The following is a 22,439-nucleotide window of genomic DNA, read 5'->3' as shown; positions in this document are numbered from 1 at the left end:
CACCTTTTATTACAGAGGGGGTATGTCTGTCATCAGTTTTGCACATCGAGAGACTGGACATTTTTTCATTCCTCCTTGCAAAACAGCTCGTCAGTGAGGTGCATTTGTGAACAGCAGTTTTCAGTTCTGATTCTCGGCAGGTGACTTTGACTTGGCCATTCTAACACCTGATATAAATTTTTGAACCATTCCATTGTAGATTTTGCTATTGTCTTGTTGGAAGACAAATAGCCGCCACTTTGCGACTCCCTTTTCTTCCAGAATGCTCCTGTATTTGGCGTCCCTGACTCAGGCCCAAACTGTTCATGATGCTGCCACCACCATGTTTGATGGGGATGGTGTGTTCAAAGCTGGACTCTAACGTTTTGCATTGTTGTTCAATTTTGGTTTCATACCAGAGCACCTTCTTCCACATGTTTGTGTGTCTCCCAGGTGGCTTGCTTTAAACGACACTTTTGTATGGTATTTTAAGAAATGGCTACTTTATTTTCTGGATTTTGCAATACGGATTGTTGTCCTATGGACAGAGTCTCCCACCTTGTAGATGGTTCATCCAGAGTGATCATGGGCCATCTCTGATCAGTCTATTGAAAGTTTAGAGGGACGGCCAGGTCTTGGTAGATTTGCAGGTCTGATACCTTCCATTTCAATATTATCGGTCTTTGTGTTTAAAGCTTGGGAAATCTTTTTGTATCCAACCGCAACTTCTCTTCCAACAGGTGCTCTCTGCGCTTTAACGGACCTCTGAGACTTACATGCAGGTGCATTTATACGGAGACCACACAGGTGGATCAATAGTCATTTAGGTCAACATTGACATTCAAATCCTCACTGAACTTCTGGAGAGAGTTTGCTGCAAATGGAATAATTTTGTCTTTTTGATTTGTTAAAACAGTTTGAAATATCATGTACTTCATGATTGTGTCCCACTTGTTGTTGATTCTTCACAAAAAATACAGTTTTATATCTCTATGTTTGAAGCCTGAAATGTGGCAAAAGGTCGCAAAGCATCTATATTTCACAATTTGTTTACTATTACCAAGGCATCTGACCACTGACTGAGGGCCAAATTCATACGGTCTTGTACAAATGCACTGTGGGTTTGATTGAATTGACTCAAGTATTAAATAGTTTTACGTCTTGGCAAAATCCAGATCAAATGGAATAGATTTGGTAATTTCATATGTGGTGGCAATGGCATAAAATACTTTAGGTTTCCTACTTCAAAATGGTAAGGAAAGTGATTAGATGGAGACATGGCCTAGTTATTTCCAGTGAAATCTCCCTTCCCAAGGCTGTGCTGTGGAAATGCAACGACCTGTCACCTTATTACTGTACAAAAATACTCTCTAGAGGAAATATACCATCTCATCTGACCTCATGTAGGTTTACTGTATCTATCTCCATCTGTCCATATGAACACAATGGTGTGTGTGTAGGCTACTGTACTAAACAACAGTCTGTCATTCTCAGATCCTCCTGGTATCCAGCCTCGTCCAGAAACGTGTTCACGAAATATGTGGTCAATCAGATGTTTCACAGAAGCACATGTTGTTTTATGGCTACATTTCTCCATGGTTCATAAAACGTTTGTTACGAGTCTTGTGTTCAAATCTAACTTCATATTGATAACTTGCTGTATTTTGGGCGTTCAGAATAATTACACATCAATAGTGGCAATGCAACAAGCCTGAGACTGTATGGCTCGGTTCCAATATCCACACTAACATATCTCTTAGCATGAAGCCATATTCGGCATGCATTCAGGTGGTATGCTAGTGTGGATTTACCCAGAGCCACCTCAACACTGTAGACCCTGGTCAGATGCCCTAACATGATAAGCTTGACTTATTGAACCTTCCAGAATACAGTTCAATGCATATAATAATATACTGTCTCTGTTCATGGGGTTGCTGTTTACACTAAAACACATATAGCAGGGTTTCTTATTCACAGTGTGTGTGTGTGTGTGATATCTGTTAGCCCTCGTCATGTGTTGTACATGTTCCTGGGTCTAATTATAGCTGGTTATCACACAAACTGTATGTACATGTAGTATATAGTATTGTTTATTATATGTCACTATTCCTAGTTATATGTACATATCTACCTCAATTACCTCGTACCCCTGCACATTGACTCGGTACTAGTACCCGGGTATATCGTTACTCATTGTGTATTTATTATTTGTTTTTATTATTGTGTGTTTTACTTTCTATTATTCCTCTATTTTCTTCCTTTCTGCATTGCTGCTAAGTGAAGGGCCCGTAAGTAAGCACTTCACTGGTGGTCTACACCTGTTGTTTACAAAGCATGTGACAAATAACATTTGTTTTGAGTTTATGTGAAACTATTATTAGACTGCATTAATCTAGACTTCCTTTCATTGGAAAGAATGTGATTAATTGGGAAGTATATAGGGCCTATGACGCACTCATTCTGTATTCTCTCTTCCAAAGGCTAGCATGATGATGGACATGTAGCAGGATACAGTGCTCTCTTGAGGTCAACTTGAAGAACCGCTTGCAATATGTAATCACAATATTTACCCAGCAGAGGGCAATGTTTACTCGATTACAGGTCACAGACCCACGGCTATGATCATGTTATTTTTCTGCAACGTGTCCTGACAATATTAACCTGTAATTCAAACCCCCAATGTAAATTGTGTGCGTGATCTGTGACCTGTAATCAAGTAAACAACTTTGCCCTCTGCTGGGTAAATATTGTAATTACCTATTGCAAGTATATATATATATATATATATTACATACATATATTACATATATATGTATATATATATACATACATACATACATATATATATACCGGGTTTCAAACACCTACTTATTCAATGGACTTTTTCTTTATTTTGACTATTTTCTACACTGTAGAATAATAGTGAAGACATCAACACGATGAAATAACATAATGAATCATGTAGTAACCATAAAAGTGTAAAACAAATCAAAATATATTTTATATTTGAGATTCTTCAAATAGCCACCCTTTGCCTTGATGACAGATTTGCACACTCTTAGCATTCTCTCAACCAGCTTCATGAGGTAGTCACCTGGAATGCATTTCAATTAACAGGTGTGCCTTCTTAAAAGTACATTTATGGAATTTCTGTCCTTCTTAATGCGTTTGAGCCAATCAGTTGGGGGGGGGTATACAGAAGATAGCCCTATTTGGTACCAAATAAACAAGTCCATATTATAGAAGGAACAGCTCAAATAAGTAAAGAGAAATGACAGTCCATCATTACTTTAAGACATAAAAGTCAGTAAATCCAGAAAATCTCAAGAATGTTTAAAGTTTCTTCAAGTGCAATCGCAAAAACCATCAAGGGCTATGATGAAACTGGCTCTCACGAGGAACTATTGCCGATCCCTGTATCGGCGAACACTAGCCTTTATTATGGGGGACAGGTTCGACTATCTTCGTGATCCCCGCCCAAGTCACATGTTTAAAAAGCTTGTCCAGCTGACTGATAACAACATTGCAGGCCGGTCGCTTAGGTAGCAGTAGGCAGGGTGGAGAAGCACGCCTTACAACCAACTGTTTAAAAACATTTCTGTCAACAACCAGAAGCTACCTTTAACCACTACATCACTTTTCAAGTATTTCAACTTCAGGGTAGTCCGAAATCGTAGTCGTCGAGCTTGGAAAGGGGGGAGGCTACCAGCGAGAGGCAGCTTTTAGGCTTGGTGGAGAGGGAAACATTCGCTATATCCTCGGACTGAACATGGCAATGTCCCTCATCCAAGCCTGCCGCAGTCTAGCTCTCTCAACATGGCTGCTATCCTTTTGCTTCGTGCATTTGCTGTGCCTGGACTTTACGGTGGCGGAGAAAGAAGAATGGTACACCGCGTTTGTCAACGTTACTTATGTGGATCCCGTGACTTCAGAAATCAAAACAGAGAAGACTGAGTGTGGAAGATATGGCGAGCACTCCCCCAAGAAAGAAGCAAGAGGGCAAGTGTTGATGCCTTTGCAAGAGAGACAAGCTTGCGACCCGAACGTTAAGTATCCCCTGCCTTATCAAAACAATGCTTGGATGGCGTTGATAGCTGCGGGGAATTGTACATTCAGAGATAAAATTCGCAACGTCGCTGCATTCCACAACGCATCTGCAGTCATAATTTATAACGTGGGCTCCACTAATATCAACGATACCATAACAATGCCTCATCAAGGTAAACTACACTTTCGGGGGAGCAATTCATCAAGCTTTCATGACTGTATGCGATGCACTGTATCACTTGTATGAGACACTGTACTTGTCACTGTTGTGACTTAGTGACAGTTTACAAGTACTCTGCCCTGTTATCATGTCGTTATGGCAATGGCACACTGTTTTAGGCTGTTTAAGACTGGCAAGGCATTCATGTCCGTAAGCTACAAGCTCAAAACTGTCAAACTCACTATTATATATTGAACTAATCAACAAAGAAGCACATTGTCCATTTGCTGCCAGTTGTGCCTACAAGTGCAAATCATAACAAGATGTAAGCTCAATGCAGTCCTCAAACCCTAAACCATTTTGATGTGTCATTGTCTCTCAAGACAATTGTTTGGTGAACTGGTAATGTATTGCAGCTGTTTATTTTTCAACAGTAAACCGGCATCCCTCTTCCTTCCTCCTAGCTGTGTGATAATGATCAATGAACAACTTTTCTCCACAAAACTAGATTTTGGATTGCAGGTCTACCTTTTTAAGGAAATGGGCCCATTGTGTAAAATATAAATGTTGATATTATGCTGCATCGCCCATGCATGAACTCACCATGACCCTCTGGGAGTTGTATCCACCCAGCTCTTATAGACTATTGATGCATGTTTCCAACTGCATTGGGATAGATCATCAGTCAAGCTCTGATATCCTACACATTCCCTGTACATTTTAGCCTATATCTAATTGTAATGCATATCTAAATCTTGCTGATTCTGAACTGGGCCAAATGTTGAGTCAGGGATTGGCATGGTACTGGCTCAGATCAGGCTGAGGCTGTTGTGTAAGCTAAAGAGTTCTCCTGTAATTTCTCTCTCCGGCTCATTCTTGACCGCATCAAATTCTGACCTCACCTCGCTCCCTGTCCTTCTTCAGCACTGACAACTGACCAGGTGAAAGCCAGCCTCATGATGAGCTTTGACCATTATTGTTTTCACTTGTCGGGTATTTTCCAATCAGTGCAGATGAAGGGAGATGAAGAGAGAGATTATTATTATTATTATTATTTTAATACAATTTAGAGCCTGTCTCTCCTGCTCTCACCCTGAGGCATGTAGGAAAGAATCAAGGACAAAGAGGAGCAGAGGGGACAGGAAGTAGGTGGATTTTAGTTCTGGGTGGACATAAATATTAATGGAAGACGGATTTAGCAGTTACGATTTCAACCCAAAATTATTTAACATTGTAAAACTTAAGAGATCCAAATGGCAATCCATATTTTATTTTACCTTTATTTATCTAAGAACAAATTCTTATTTTCAACTGCCTGTTGTACCTGGGATTTGAACTTTACCTTCCGGTTACTAGTTTAGGCTACCCTGTGCCCCTGTACAGCCTCTGTCAACTTAGTGTGTGCATTTAAAAAAAAAAAATGGTACCTTTATTTAACTAGGCAAGTCAGTTAAGAACAAATTCTTATTTTCAAACTGCCTAGGAACAATTAACTGCCTGTTCATTTGTACCTGTCAGCTCGGGGTTTGAACTTGCAACCTTCCGGTTACCAGTCCAACGCTCTAACCTCTAGGCTGTCGCCCCGTGTGTGTGCATGTAGAAGAGTGTTTGTTTGTTTTCGTAAAACCTACCCAATTCAATGGTGACACTGAAGTAACATAAATACACTTTGTGTATTAATGGGGTCGACAGACTAATTCAAATGTACTAATTGAGTCATCTCTGTTTAGCCTTGGCTTGAACATCTACAGAAAGTGGCGGTTACTATGACATCTGACATTTTTCATGGCGTGCTTTTAATTGAACTATCACTGCGTAGTGATGGGTGACATGTTTAAGACGCCAGCTTGGAGAGTCTGTCCATGGGAATATCTGAGTCAGCCATTTCATCCCAAGCACATCCAATGGACATTTTAATCAGTTGGGTATGTTATCCCTCAGTCGAAGGTGTTTCCGTCTGGTCCGGGTCCAATAGTGGAGCCAGCAGTGAAGGCTTTAACAGAAAAAACTGGTGTTAACTGGCTGCCAAGTTTCTACTGTAGACCTCTCTCTTTCATATCTAGGCTGGTTAGGCCCCCCAGCTCTGCAAGTGACAGTTTGGTGGTGGTGCTCTGGCCACTCTAAACTCTTGCACCATCGTTGCAAAGGAAAAGCTCTTAGGAGAAACCTAGGGTTGCAGCATCTTATGAGTCCTACACAAAACACCCTCCTCTCCTCTCTATCCATGATCCATACAAGAGGTTCTCCGACATATGATTTTTCAACGCCGATACCGATTATTGGAGGACCAAAAAAGCCTATACCGATTAATCGTTTAATTTTTTTTTCCTCAAACAAATAAAAAAACTTGTTTTAAAAAGTACATTTATAATGTAAAAAAAATGTAATTTAGACTTAATTTGTAATAATGACAATTACAACAATTGATCATCCTTGAGATGTTTCTACATCTTCATTGGAGTCCACCTGTTGTAAATTCAATTGATTGGACATGCTTTAAAGGCACACACCTGTCAATATATGGTTCCACAGTTGACAGTGCATGTCAGAGCAAAAACCAAGCCATGAGCCACAAGGGAATTTTACATAGAGCTCCAAGACAGGATTGTGTTGAGGCACAGATCTGGGGAAGGGTACCAAAACATGTCTGCAGCATTGAAGGTCCCCAAGAACACAGTGGCCTCCATAATTCTTAAATGGAAGAAGTTTGGAAACACCAAGACTCTTCCTAGTGCTGGCCACCTGGCCAAACTGAGCAATCAGGGGAGAGGGGCCTTGACAGGGCTCTAGAGTTCCTCTGGGAGATGGGAGAACCTTCCAGAAAGACAACCATCTCTGTATCACTCCACCAATCAAGCCTTTATGGTAGAGGGGCCAGACGGAAGCCACTCCTCAATAAAAGGCAAATGACAAGGTTCTCTGATCTGATGAAACCAAGATTGAACTATTTGGCCTGAATGCCAAGCGTCACATCTGGAGGAAACCTGGCACCATCCCTACGGGGAAGCATGGTGGTGGCAGCATCATGCTGTGGGGATGCTTTTCAGCAGCAGGGACAGGGAGACTTGTCAGGATTGAGGCAAAGACAAATGGAGTAAAGTACAGAGATCCTTGATGAAAACCTGTTCCAAAGTGCTCAGGACAGCCTGGGGTGAAGGTTCACCTTCCATCAGGACAATGACCCTAAGCACACAGCCAAGACAATGCAGGAGTGACTTCGGGACAAGTCTCTGATTGTCCCTGAATGGACCAGCCAGGGCCCAGACTTTAGCCTGATCGAACATCTCTGGAGATACCTGAAAATAACTATGCAGCGACGCTCCCCATCCAACCTGACAGAGCTTGAGAGGATCTGCAGAGAGGAATGGGGGAAAAACTCCCCAAATACAGGTGTGCTGAACATGTAGCGTCAAACCCAAGAACACTTGAGGCTTTAATCGCTGCCAAAGATGCTTCATAAAGTACTGAGTAAAGGGTCTGAACACTTATTTAAATGTGATATTTCATGTTTTTTTAATATAAATTTGCAAAAATTCTAAACCTGTTTTTGCTTTGTCATTATGGTGTATTGTGTTTAGATTGTTGAGGGGAAAAAACAATTTAATCCATTTTAGAATAAGGCTAATGTAACAACATTTGAAAAAGTCAAGGGGTCTGAATACTTTTCGAAAGCACTGAATGACTGACGTGTGTGTGTGTGCCCACATGCGTTTTGAGCTCGGCTACACTCCTTTGTCTTTACTGTAGCTCTGTTTACTGAGACAGATCATGTTAATGGATTGAAACTAAACAACCATGTCTGTGTCTTAACACAACCTGACTGTGCGACTGGTTTGACGACGTGCTGTAAAATGTAGCACCCTCCTTCACAATGGGCTACACACCTGTCAGCCCTATCACCCTGTTAGCACGCTGCCAAACTGCATTAGCCTGCTGCAAAAGCACTGACACACCACCTCCAACCAGTACAGAGTGGTGTCTGTCTGTATGGGCATCCAAGCTGTGCAGGTGATCGGGTTGCATGAGGGTTGGCATTAATGGAATGGTTACCATTGCTGACGTTTTGCCTTCTTTTAACTGAGGATTACGCCATGTGGACCAAAACAGGTCATTACATTCATATAAACCCCTTTGTTCACATTCACTGGCAGTCTCTGACAGATTCCAAGCCCTATCTGCATCATCTCCTGGACTGGACAGTGGCGTGCATGCTGGCTTCTAATGGGGAAGTGAGGAGAGATGATGGAAGGCCCTACCAGATGCCTCAGACACATGGGGCCAGCCGAGGAGAGGGTTTGGGGGGGGTGGACCCCCGAGCTCTCTGAGACCCCCATTGCGTCCTGCTTGGCTGGCACAGCCCAGGAGATGTGTCTGTTAAGGCGTCAGCATTCTTCAGCTTGGCAGCTCGGCTAGGTGAACCGAACAAGTGTGCTTGTATATCCCTTAAAAGACCCTCTTTTTGAAAAATTAGAAAAAAAGCGTCGAATGGTATTGTTTGTCAATTTTGAGAAGCCATAGCCAGTATACACTTCTTCAAAATAGTTAAATTAATCTAAAATAACTCAAGAAATCTGTTATTCATTTTGAAGTTTTTGCTGAGGGGATCTTAGTCTTGCAATTTTACATCTAACTAAGATGTTTGCAGATGTTGTCTCTTTTTTTTTTTTTTGCATGAAAATGAGTCATCTCTCGTTGAATGACAACAAAGACTTTATTGAAGAATCCCTATTATTGACCAATCACCGACAAAGGGGTGTACGCCGGCTACTGACTTCGGCTTGCCTCCAAAAAAATTGTTGTATGCCTGAACAACTGAAGTGAACAAAAACGTCACAAAAGTCGACATTATATATGCCTAACTCTTCCTAACTATTTTGTCTGGGAAGCATATGGATACGAGCCACACCACACACACACACACACACATACCCTTCCTGCTGAGAGGGTACATCGGGCCGGAAGTCCCTGGGTACCTACGGAAAAGAGGAGACTGTGCTATTTCTGGGGCTGCTAAGACTCATACTCCCAGCCCTGAGACGAACAGATAGAGATGGGGGAGAGAGAGAGAGCAATGATGAGGGAAAGGGGAACTAAAAGAAAGCGAGAGAAAGAACAGTCCTCCTCTCGGTGAGCCAACAGAAGTGGACTGTATCGGCCAGGGTAACCGAGAGCCAAGAATCTCGTTCTCTCTCTCTCATCTTAATTAGGTTGGCCCCACCTGTGACAAAGAACGCATACAAGGCCTTTTTGTATGAGAACACTCAGACCTCTGTGTGGACAGGACACATATGAATCCTATCAGGGCTGATCTTTATGAAAGACTAGACATTTGCAGTCTGGCTTTTATATGGAGGGAGAGCGACGTGGAAGACATTTTCTGAGAGCTGGAATTAATCACTAGATTTCTGTATGACGTGGCTCCCTTCCTCTGCCAGATCCTTTGTTTTTCTTTCCTGACCATGGTTTTTTAGGCAGTTATTTTGTCGGCTATCTTGGCTATGCAAATTTCGGTGGCTACATGTATTAATTATTTGATCTTTTTATGCACATTTCTGCTGGACAGACTAACACCGTTGATATTGAATGAGGATTTGTGCTGTTTAATTACAGCTAACCAAATACTATTATCCACTACACAGCAGGTTATGCTGCCCTCAAGGCTGCTAGCAAAAGCTAATCCTCAGCAGCACTAAACAGGTTAGCGCCCTTCCTCTAAAAATCAACTGCTCACTCACTCTCTATTCCACCTGGCTTGCCTTATTATGCACCATCGTGGCTGATTATGCACCATTCTTGCTAAAGGGTGTCCACAAAGAGGAGAGATTTTGGTCCAGTTCAGCCTCTGTCGGGCCATCGGTTGATATTACACACTGCTTTGATTTTTAGAAGCAGCTATTTCCGTTTTCTTGTTCTTTCTCTCTTTCTAAATGAAATGGATTCGCCAACTACTTGCAGACAGTGGTGATAACATGTGTATGACATCTTGCCCCTTGTGGAATATCTTTGTGTCTGTATTCTTGTCACCTTCATCTGGGTTGTAATTTCTAGCCTGGTCCAAGATCTGTTTGTTGTGTCTTGCTAACTCCTATGGTTATTGATGTGACTATGACCATAGGAGTTGGCAAGACAGCACAAACAGATCAGGGACCAGTCTATGTAATCCAAAATCCCACACAGATGGTAAAGATGGCTAAAACCTTGAGTCTACTCTGCACTACCTACTTTAGATCTCATACTTAACAGCTGAAGCATGGCCAGTGTGCAAAAGCAGCTTTGCAGACATAGAACTTTGTCAATGTGTTCCCTTACCATGGCCATATTGTTCTCAAGGCTCATAGAGGTGAAGAAGTGAATCCACCCCCTTGAGGCCATGTGTTGCTACTAATCTTTTGTCATCCATGTTGGATTTTTTATGCATATCAGTTTTTTTTATGCATATCAGTTGAGGGTTATCTGGTTAGGTTAGCAAGCCCATGATGTTTTTTTGAAGCTGTGTAGCGTTTGTCAGGGTGTAGGGCTCAGTGTTAACATAATAGTATTAGCAGCCGTGAGATCTGTTTACCGTGCACACACAGCCTTGTTTTTCAGTCGGTGATTGTGCCGCTGATTGCATTAAGAGTGGCTACCGTTATGTATGAACAAACCACGGTGCTGCTGCAATGCTCTTTGCTAATTCAGCCAACTTCTGTGAGTGTGTGTGCGCTTGATGGCATATAGGCCTATATGTGACGTCCTTGGACCTAATACATTGTGCCTTGCTGTGTGTAAACCCTATTTGCAGGATAACACAGTAGCCTCCAGCCTACTACCCATTGTGCACTGTTACGTCACAATGTGATTTAGGCCCCGTCTATGCCAGGACATTGGCTCCGGAGCTCTTCGTTCCTGATGCGCTTATTTCGTTAGACTGCTATGTATTATTAGATTTAGTCTACTCGTTTTAGTTTTTTGGAAACAATTAGGCAATCTGAAGCCGAAAAAAAGCACACTGCCAGTAGCACCTTTAAGCCTATGAGAAAAAGCTTCCAAACGGCAGCTTTTGGACCCATACGAAGAGTTGGGCTAATACAGATTATTATTATGTAGATTATCTGTTGATCTGCTCTCTTTTCTCCCCATAAACCTGTGGCTGTATGTCTCTTATGACGAACTAGTTACATATGGAGATTTATGAGCATAATAATGCATTGCGCCTTTCCCATATGAAATGTGTGCTGTCCATGGGGGATCAGTCCCTGCGTCACACACACATACCTCGGGGTTTATTTCCAGGATCGCGGCATGAAACTGGGCGCCATGGCGATAGACCGAGAGTACAGAGAAACGAGTTGTATTCTGTCTCCTCCATCTCTTCCCTCTGTCTTTTGACCACCCTCTTTCACCCACTCTAATTTGACCTAATTCTCACTGTTAGACCCGTACAGATGTGAGTCATGCCAACTCTGCCAAGGAAAATTTGCATACCGTGCATGCCGTATCTCATAGGCAGCTTGTGAGTTTCAGGTTTGGGGAATCAGATTTTCACCAGAAAAATGCACCTTTTATAATAAAGCATTCCATGCATCATCATATTTGCAGACTTATGTAAAATAGCCTACTATTCCTAATGTGAAGAGTTGATTGGATAGTCGTAATTTAGGCTAATAATATAACTTAATCATTGAATGCATGGCTGTTCTTCTTTCTTTGCACAGGAACATCTTGGCCTTTTATGAACACGTCATGCAATTCTACTACACTTTGTATGACTGGAGACATTAGCAGAATCTTTTTTTAATACGATAAAAATGACAAAAGTAGCCTACTCTGCTGACACTGACAAACAGATCAATTAAAACGATGTTGTCTGATCCATCTAATCGTCCTATGAGAAGGGTAGATGCATACAATTATGACGTTCATCTAACCTGGCGGAGGAAATTATTGTCCAAAAACTAACGTTCAAGTAGCACATACCCAACCATGAAAGAGTGAATATGCGCACTCACCGGGAATATGACTGAAACTTTCGGCTGGTGCTAATAAGAAAGGCTATACTGTTCACTCAATTAAATTGAGAATTTTGATAACTAAAAGACAGATTAATCTTTTCATTGTCTTTTCTTTACAGCAATAGACATTTGCATTCCAAGTTATGTTTTCCTTCAATTGGATTTTGAAATATTGCGATATGCCTGTCCGGGCTTCTACTTTTCACTGACATTCGCAACTCAACAATCATCTATGTGGCTATTTGCCAGGCGCTGCCCAAATTGCGGCGCCTTCTGACTGTAGGCAATGCGTTTTTTACATTTTATTTCACCTTTATTTAACCAGGTAGGCCAGTTGATGCCAAGTTCTCATTTACAACTGCAACCTGGCCAAGATAAAGCAAAGCAGGGCGACACAAGCAACAACACAGAGTTACACATAAACAAACATGCAGTCAATAACACAATAGAAAAGTCTAAATACAGTGTGTGCAAATTAGGTGAGGTAAGGCAATAAATAGGCCATAGTGGCGAAATAATTACAATTTAGCAATCAAACACTGGAGTGATAGATGTGCAGAAGATGAATGCGCAAGTAGAGATACTGGGGTGCAAAGGAGCAAAAAATAATAATAATAACAGTATGGGGATGAGGTAGTTGGATGGGCTATTTACAGATGGGCTATGTTCAGGTGCAATGACCTGTGAGCTAATTTGACAGCTGGTGCTTACAGTTAGAGAGGGAGATATGAGGCTTCAGCTTCAGTGATTTTTGCAATTCGTTCCAGTCATTGGCAGCAGAGAACTGGAAGGAAAGGTGGCCAAAGGAGAAATTGGCTTTGGGGGTGCCCAGTGAAATATACCTGCTGGAGTGCATGCTACGGGTGTGTGCTGCTATGGTGACCAGTGAGCTGAGATAAAGCAGGGCTTTACTTAGCAAAGACTTATAGATGACCTGGAGCCAGTGGGTTTGGTGACTATGAGATAAGAGCATACAGGTCGCAGTGGTGGGTAGTATATGGGGCTTTGGGTGACAACTGATGGCACTTTAGACTGCATCCAATTTGCAGAGTAGAGTGGCTATTTTAAATGGCTTAATGATATGTTTTTTAAAGAAGCTATGGAGCCAGTGGGTTTGGTGAGAATATGAAGTGAGGGCCAGCCATGAGTGGTGTTATATATGGGGCTTTGGTGAACTGATGGCACTGTGAGACTGCATCAATTTGCAGCTATTTTGTAAATGACATCGCCGAAGTCGAGGATCGGTAGGATGGTCAGTTTTACGAGGATCCACAGCTTATATGTTTTTAAAGAAGCTAATGATCCTCTGTGGCCAAATCATGCTTTCTGGTGTAGTAGCTTATTTTTTAATTGTTTTATTAATGTCTGTATCGACAGGAGTAAGATAATTAGGCTATATAATTTTGCCAATTTACATTAGGGGAAGCTTAGCTCTTAGCCTTATGGACGCGCCGACTGTCGTATGCCAATTTTTTGGCGGTTTTAAATCCGCATTTGTTAGTGAATATATTTCAGTCTCTGGAGTAAAGTCCAATGTTCCTTTTCTAATCCGGAATTCATTAGTGAGTGGGTTGACGGAGTCATCCATTTTTGAATGCCTTGCTGCTTGCTTTGTGTCTTTCTTGGGCTAAAAGTTTTGCAGCTACTTTTATTTATTCAGTCACAGCTTTTTCCAACCTGTTTTTGTCTGTTCTGCAGTTATAATATGGTGTTGCTTGGTGCCAACTTTCTCTCTTTTTTTCTTTCTCTCTCTATCCATCCCCAGGGTATGGTGATATAATGGCCTTGGCCACTTTCAGACCTCCGCCGAGGGTATCCCACAATGGCCTGTGGCTGGCCGGGCTGCCTGGGCGGCGGTGGTGGCAGTGAACGAGCATCTCCTTTAGAAATTACTGATAGATTGAGTGAAGAAGTGAAGCACCCTGGGGCTTCTGTGTTCCTGTGGCTCCGCACAGACGCCCGGTAACAAGGCCGCAGAGTACTAGAGGAAATGATGTCACCGAGTTCCAAAGGCTAATGAGTCACTTAGGCACTTGACGACACAGACATCATCCCACATCAATGTGTGGCTGCAGATGGAGTGACCATGAAGTGTAATCTCTTGTCTGGGATTTTAAACCACTCAGACACCTCTGATAGGCTATACTTCCTATCTATCACTCTCACCTCACCTCCCAATGCTTCAGTCAGTGGTTAAAGTGTGTCTGAGACAGGTAGGCAGTACATACTGTAGCTGCAAGTTAAGGCACTCGGAGTCTTGCCTCGCTGAAGCTTTTTGGCCTGCTCCTTATGAACGTGAATGGCGACCATTTTGAAATCTTGAGGGATGTCGATTGTGTTTATTTAGTGTGTTAGCTTAGGACTTAGCCTACTTGAAGGATATTTTATCACTGTAATTTTAATTTTCTGTGTGAAGAAAGGGTGTATTGAAGCTCTAGTATCTTTTGGTGTGACGGTTGAGGATTTTGTGAAGTGTCAGGTCACAGGCCATAGGGAGAGGGGCTAGATGAGAGGTGAGGATGAGAATAATGTCTGGTGGGAGGCCCTGTCAGAACTTGCTAGTTTCAACTCTGAAAGGAGTTAACTGAAGTGTTAAAACACAACGTGTTAAAGTGGCACTTCTGTTCATGACCTTGATAACATTCAACTCAACAACCTTCAACTCAGTTGTGAAAGTGTTAAAATATCCTACAATTTTCCACTCTGTTGACTATCTGGTGGTGTGAACTAATGCCTTTGCTATGAAATTATGTTCCCTTGTAGAGTGTCTGGGGGGGGGTGTTGTACTTTGTTTGACCCTAAATGAGCTACCGATCAAACCTTTTTAGTGGCAGCTGGGCCTGACCTAATTGTCAATTGGACTGTGTTATCAAAGCGGTCTGGTATTGTGACACCAGGGATGTGAAATGTTCAAAACGTTGTTGATAGAAATGTCAGCTAATGAACAGAGCTGATATGATTCCTTACTCTGTGACAGACAAATCATTTCTGTTCAACAGATACGTTCTAAATCTGTAACGTTTTCTCCCTTCTGAACAGGGCCACAGGGCTCTGACCCAGACATGGAGAGTCAGGGGTTTGTTTTGTTAGCTCTGCGTCCTGTCTCTGCCTGAATGAACTCCCAGTAGGCTAGCCTAATGCTAATTACTCACGGTGTTCTACAGACAGTGTTCTGTGAATACAGGTTATTTATAGTTTAGCTCAACCCTGATACACAATAGGGGTCTGATACCTCCACAGAGAGGTTTCAAATCCCCATACAAATGAATGGGATCTAATGAAGCCATCAAAGGAGCAATTAAAGAGCCACATGCAGTCCCACAGCCACATGTTGCAGATCTCTGTCCTATACAAAAAACAATATTGGCACATGAATATGGATGTGTAGGTTGTCTCAACAGATCCTTTATTAAGTTTATTTCCAATGAACTACAACATATTTACAGTAGTTGGTTGGATACATTTTTTTTTATTTTTACCCATTTTTCTCCCCAATTTCATGCAATTGTTTTAGTAGCTATAATCTGACAAAGTCTTGACTTCCTACCAGCCTGGTGTTCTAGGAAACACCGACCTGGCAGAGACCACAGGAGCTGCTGGTGCGCAATGAGACAAGGATATCCCTACCGCCAAACCCTTGGCGTAGGCCATGGGCACGGACCTGGTTTTACTAAGCCTGGGCACGAACCCAGAGTCTCTGATGGCACAGCTGGCGCTGCAGTACAGCGCCCTTAACCACACCACCCAGGAGGCCTGGTTGGATACATTTTGTAGCAGCTGACTTCTTGACTTCCTACCAGCCTGGTGTTCACACAACATTTGGTGTTGGGCACTGTATTTTCTAAATCACACATCTCCAAGAGGCCCGTTTAGACATTTTCTCTGCTCTGCTCTATAAATGTCTTCCGTTTGCAACTTTTAACAAACCGGATAAGTATTTGATTGACTTTACCAACGACTGCTCTTCTTTTTGTTCACCTGGAAATTCCTATTCCAACAGGTACGGGGGATATCGTGGCGATCATGATTCCGGAACCCAAGGGTCGGGAGATCGCTGCTCTACTAGAACGCAACGTCACGGTGACCATGCACATCACCATAGGAACGGTGGAACCTTCAGAGTATGTGAGCAGAACGTCGGTGGTGTTTGTCTCCATCTCCTTCATCGTCCTGATCATCTCCCTGGCATGGCTCATCTTCTACTATATACAGCGGTTCAGATACGCCCAACGCTCGCGACCGCAATCAGGCACGGTTCACTGTACAGACCCCCAAATAACAATAACTTGAGGCTATACAGGGGGTACTGGGTCAATGTGAGGAATGGTTGGTTACAATGCTACACTCACTGTCTGAAGGGATTATAACATTAAGACATGGTTGGTAATGTCATCCTACTGTATTTCAGTGTGTCTGATCACACACAGGTTGTCTGCTACTATATACAGGGTACTGGGTTAATGTGGGTCAATGTGAGGAACGTATTGAGTGTAGCATTGTAACCTACCGTCTGAAGGGATTATAACATTAAGACATGGTTGGTAATGTCATCCTACTGTATTTCAGTGTGTCTCTGATAACACACAGGTTGTCTGTTACTATATACAGTGGTTCAGATATGCCAAAGCTCGTGACCGCAACCAGGTATGGTATGACCGTAATGGCAGCGTAAACTAGCAGTTTGACCACAGTATGAACATACTTTTCGATATCTATATGTAGAGCAGTTGCTTTTCTAAAGGTGATTCGTCTACTCTAAACCTTTCTCTGCTTTTTCCATCCAGAAATGAAGGCCAAAATTAAAAATAGCGCGACAGCTGGGTTTGCTAGCGGAAACCTGTTGGACCGTCAACCATGTAGTGCTGTTGGACTGTGTAGTCAATGCACACCGTGGCCCACACTCTTACAAAAAAGGTGCAATCTAGAACCTTAAAGGGTTCTTCGGCTGTCCCCATAGGAGAACCCTTTGAAGAACCCTTTTTGGTTGCAGGGAGAATTATTTTGGTTCCAGGTAAAAACCATTTGGTTGCATGTGGAACCCTTTCACAGAGGGTTCTACATGGAACTAAAAAGGGTTCTTCAAAGGGTTTCCTATGGGGACAGCTGAAGAAACCTTTTCTAAGACGTCCGATGTTGACACAAATGTTAAGACAACCACATGGGTTTTCAAGGGAAATGGCACCATGGTGACAATTTTTTGATTTTTTTCATACCCGGCTGGAGTTGAATTGCGATTCACTCCAAGAACTCTCGCTTGGTGCTCGAAACCACAAATCTGTTCTCTGCTGATGTCACAATGACTTTCCTTGATGATTGATTGAGAGCAGCTGTGGGCAGTGGCCTGGTCTGAGGCAGTTCTTTTCCACAGTGAGAGTAGACCTAGATGACGAGGTTTAACAGCCTACCTCTCTCAATGTCTCTTAGTATTTATCATCCACTCTATCGCTCCTCCCTCATGCATTTAGCTCTCTATCGCTCCTCCCTGCATTTAGCTTCATCGCTCCCTCCCTCATGCATTTAGCTCTCTATCGCTCCCTCCTCATGCAGCTCTCTATCGCTCCTCCTCATCGCTCCGCTCCTCCCTCATGCATTTAGCTCTCTATCGGGGCTTCATCGTCCCTCCTCATGCATTTTAGCTCTATCGCTCCCTCCTCATGCATTAGGCTTCATCGCCCTCCTTCATGCATTTTCTCTTCACTTTATAATTCCCTCCTCATGCATTTAGCCTATCGCCTCCCCCTCCCTCTCTCTTTTTCTCTTTCCCTTTTTTCGTACCTTGCACAACCTCCAGTGACTGATCAGGCTCAGTGTTCTGGCTTCATTCAAATAAGGTTAACTGTCATCAGGGAGACGCCACATGCTTCAATATCACTGCTTTGATTGTTCATCTGGCCGTGTTAAAACATTTACAGCCTCTCAGAACGTCCCTCTGATCTATTAACCAGTGATATGGTTCAGATGGGAGCAGTGCATCTCGCCCTTCTCTAACCTTGAAACGTGTCCATTCCTTGCCTTGTCAGCGGTTATTGGATATATAGGAAATTCCAGACATTCTTTTCTTCTTTTGGGTTGGTGGTTGTTTGTTATCTTTTCCCCACCTTCTTGTTATTCTTGATCTTCTATGAAGAGATGCCCTGAGATTTAGCCAAGAAGGGGCCATCAGTAAGCTCCACATTGAACCATCAGAAAGAGATGGTACCCTGGCTGGTGTTCTTTACGTAACCTTCTTCTATGATGTTGGATAAAATGTGTTACGAAGGTTGTTATGAATGATACCTCCCTCATGCATTTAGATTTCATGACTGGTTTCATGAATTTAATGCCTCTATCGCTCCCTCCCTCAAGCAAAGTCTCTTCCTCCCCCCTCATTTAAGTAGCAGTGATATGGTTCTAAACCTCAGCGAACCTCTCTCACGCTCCCTCCCTCAGCATTTGGTAATGAACTTCCATCAGCCCATCGACTGACTCCTTTTATGCATTTAGCTCTCATCGCTCCCTCCCTCATGAAATTATACAGGCTGCATGGCTCTGTTTTTCTCTCCTCTTTCCCTTTTTCGTACCTTGCACAACTCAGTGACCTGACTCGGTGTGTGTTGTGTGTGGTCTGCAACAAAGTGTGTGTGTGTCAGCTCAGAACGCTGCTATGAATATACTAGGCTGCTGGCTTTGATCCGGCTCTGTTTATTCACCTTCCAGAAATCTCCTTCAGACTAGAGAACCAGTGATATGGTCTCAGATGGTTTGGTGTTCTAGGAAACGGAGTCTGACTTTGAAACGTGTCCATTCCTGTGCATTGTCAGGGCTTATTGGATATAAAGCATAGGATATTGCCAGACATTCTTTTCCCATTTTTGGGTTGCCAGGTTGGGTTGCTTATCTTTCCCATTACTATCTTTGTCTCTTTGATCTTGTATGCAGTAGGTCTATTGGGAATGATTGGTAGTCAAGATAGGCCATCAATTAATTACTGTTCTGTACCTGAGAGCAAGGAGACAAAATGACCTGGCTGCTTCTGTTACCAATGAGACTGTTCTATGGATGTTGGATCAATGCTGTGCGTGGATTGTTATGAATGACTCTGCCTCAGGCACATCTTCCAAAAGATTTCATGACTGGTTTCTGGCTTATGGACCATCGTATAGACCTTCTTCAAGTAAAGTGTTTCAAACCACCTATTTAAAGCGCTGGGAATACCAGTAAGGAACCGTTCTGTCTTCACGCTCCTGCTATCCATCTTCTTTCATTCCATCAACCCTGGATCCTGGAGAGATTTTATTTGAAAGTTTTTGTTTTTTGGAAAGTTTTTGTTTATATTTGACATTGATTTCAGCCCACCTTGACTGTGCAGAAGACATTCCGCCAGACTATGAGGATGTCAGTGAGTCTGCCACCAACGCGAATCACAGGGCCAGAGAGACTTCACGGTGGAACGGGGAGAGAGCTCAGGTAAGCTGGACATGGTGGACAGGACAGGACTAGGGCTGCCTCAGGTCTACCACCTTCCAGGAAATGAAAAGGAGACTAGACAACCAACCAAATGTCTCCTGTGTGTTTGGTGTTCTAGGAAACGGAGTCTGACTTTGACAACTGTGCTGTGTGCATCGAGGGCTATAAAGCGAATGATGTTGTTAGGATATTGCCGTGCAGGTACGACAGCCTCTCCCATTTGTCAGTGTAACTAGAGAGAGCAGACACATTGACACCCATTACTATCATTGTCTCTTATAGATCATGTGTTGCAGTAGGTCTATTGGGAATGATTGGTAGTCATTAATATGCCACAATAATTTACTGTTCTGTACCTGAGAGCATATGTAGAGCATGGTGAGTGATGCTATGTTACCAAGGAGACTGTTACTACGGATGACATCATCAAGGCTGTGCGTGTTTGTGTGTGTGACTCTGTCCTCAGGCACATCTTCCATAAAAGCTGTGTGGACCCCTGGCTTCTGGACCATCGGACTTGTCCCATGTGTAAAATGAACATCCTCAAAGCGCTGTAGACCTGCACCAGGTTGGGAAGACTGAATCTGTAATAGGTAAGCAGCTTGGTTTGAAGAAATCAACTGGAGCAATTATTAGGGAAATGGAAGACATACAAGACCACTGATAATCTCCCCGATCTGGGGCTCCACATAAGATCTCACCCCGTGGGGTCAAAATGATCACAAGAACGGTGAGCAAAAATCCCAGAGCCACACGGGGGGACCTAGTGAATGACCTGCAGAGAGCTGGGACCAAAGTAACAAAGCCTACCATCAGCAAGGGCATTGAAGATGAAACGTGGCTGGGCCTTTCAGCATGACAATGATCCCAAACACACCGCCCGGGTAATCGAAGGAGTGGTCATGAAGCATTTCTGTCCTGGAGGGCTTCAGCCAGTCCCAGATCTCAACCCAGAAAATCTTTGAGGGAGTTGAAAGTCCTATGCACCAGCAACAGCCCCAAACATCACTGCCTAGAGGAGATCTGCATGGAGGAATGGGCCAAAAATACCAGCAAATAGTGTGTGAAAAACCCTAGAAGACTTACAGAAAACGTTTGACCTCTGTCATTGCTAACAAAGGGTATATAACAAAGACAGAGAAACTTTTGTTATTGACCAAATACTTATTTTCCACCATAATTTGGTAAATAAATTCATTAAAAATCCTACAATGTGATTTTTCTGGATTTTTTTCTAATTTTGTCTGTCCTAGTGGAAGTGTACCTATGATGAAAATTACAGGCCTCTCTCATACTTAATTGGGAGAACTTGCACAATTGGTGGCTGTCTAAATACTCTTTTGCCCCACTGTACATGTAACACACTCTCTCACACACCTGCTTTGGTTCCATCCCAGCACTAACAGAACTTTTTTGAGCCAGGGGTCTGTACTTCTACAAAACCAGTGCACTATATAGGTACCAGAACACTCCCCCATGCAGCCTGTCAAGCGTTCAGAGCTGTAGCTAGCCCAGGGCTGAAATAAAGGCGTGGTTTTAGCTAGCCCAGGGCTGCTGTACTGGCTGTCTCCACCTAGAACAGAGGGCTGCTGTAAGAGACCAGCTAGTCCTTGGTTCTTCACATGGCGTCCACAAGCTAGTCCACTTATCACTGGCGTGCACTATTTTTTGACCAGGGTCATAGGGCGTGGCTAGCCAGTCCAGGGCTGCTGTATAGGTAATACGGTAGCCCAAATGCTGCTGTACTGGCGTGGCTTAGCTAGCCCAGGGCTGCTGTACTGGCGTGGCTTAGCTAGCCCAGGGCTGCTGTACTGGCGTGGCTTAGTAGCCCAGGGCTGCTGTACTGGCGTGGCTTAGCTAGCCCAGGCTGCTGTACTGGCGTGGCTTAGCTAGCCCAGGGCTGCTGTACTGGTGTGGGCTTAGCTAGCCAGGGCTGCTGTAGTCTTAGCTAGCCCAGGGCCAGAACTGGCCATCAGCCACCTGAGTCCCTGGCCAGAGCCAGAGAAGGGAATAGTGCTCCTTTTTCCAAAGTCACAAGCTAACCCAAATGCATTGGCATGGTTTACATACGTAGCATCAGAGTATGTTTTAAGGTTGCGGTGCTTGCTATTAGCAACTTATTAGCATAAGGCACTACAGCACTGGAGCCATTGATAGGCACATTGTGTTTTTTTGAGTTAGCCTGTTTGTTTAACATCTGGTTAGCACATGGAACTTATTAGGCGGTGTGTGTGTGTGTGTGTGTGTGTGTGTGTGTGTGTGTGTGTGCTGCCTGCAGTCGCATGCTCGGAGAGTGGGCAGGAGTGTTGACGCTGGCATGGCCCACTTCCTGTCCTGCCCACCGTGCTGAAATTCCACCTGCAGTTGGCGGGGCCTCCGACCAAACGCTCGACTCTCGAGTCAGTTGTGCCACAAGTTACTGCTGCCTTTGACAGAGTCTTATTAGCTTCCTGAGGCCTCTACTGTACCTAAAGACCTGGGAAACACTTTGGACAGCGTCAACCTGCTGAGCCCCTTCAAAACATTAGAAAACTAGGGAGAACCTTGTACTTTTTTATCCCTCCTCATTCCCATAACACAAGCCACTTCTTGCGCTCCCATGAATGCCAGTCAATGTTCTACCTTCAAGGTAGTTGAACACTTTTTACACTGAGTTTACATGCCTGTATGTCCTTCAACTGTGCACAGCTTGTCCCCTTTTCGAGCCTTGGCATTGCTTGTCACACCTACCTTTGTGTTAAATATTCGCTTTCGGTTCCATCCCGGAGCGCATTCAAAATCCCACCTGCTGTTTATTTTAAGCCCCAGGATGGATC

The 22,439-nt window shown here is 43.3% G+C and overlaps 1 protein-coding gene across 1 annotated transcript; it reads left to right on the top strand.

The window, feature by feature from the left end:
* The first annotated feature begins 3,363 nt into the window (after positions 1-3,363).
* Positions 3,364-20,180, top strand: LOC121844747 (RING finger protein 150-like). The gene is made up of 5 exons (XM_042315190.1): positions 3,364-4,199; positions 16,178-16,438; positions 19,508-19,623; positions 19,742-19,824; positions 20,090-20,180. Exons 1-5 carry the CDS (start codon positions 3,749-3,751, stop codon positions 20,178-20,180), a joined length of 1,002 nt encoding a protein of 333 aa, XP_042171124.1. The 5' UTR covers positions 3,364-3,748.
* The last annotated feature ends 2,259 nt before the right edge of the window (positions 20,181-22,439 follow it).

The sequence above is a fragment of the Oncorhynchus tshawytscha genome, unplaced genomic scaffold, assembly GCF_018296145.1.
Source record: "Oncorhynchus tshawytscha isolate Ot180627B unplaced genomic scaffold, Otsh_v2.0 Un_contig_19528_pilon_pilon, whole genome shotgun sequence".
NCBI lineage: Eukaryota > Metazoa > Chordata > Actinopteri > Salmoniformes > Salmonidae > Oncorhynchus > Oncorhynchus tshawytscha.
Note: the sequence above shows the minus strand (reverse complement) of the source record. Positions and strands in the feature narration are given on the sequence as shown.

Coding starts and splice junctions, on each gene's coding strand:
- LOC121844747 (XM_042315190.1), top strand. CDS start 3,749: ATGGCAATGTCCCTCATCCAAGCCTGCCGCAGTCTAGCTCTCTCAACA. Junction 4,200..16,177: donor CATAACAATGCCTCATCAAG/GTAAACTACACT, acceptor CTATTCCAACAG/GTACGGGGGATATCGTGGCG. Junction 19,825..20,089: donor GTTAGGATATTGCCGTGCAG/GTACGACAGCCT, acceptor CTCTGTCCTCAG/GCACATCTTCCATAAAAGCT.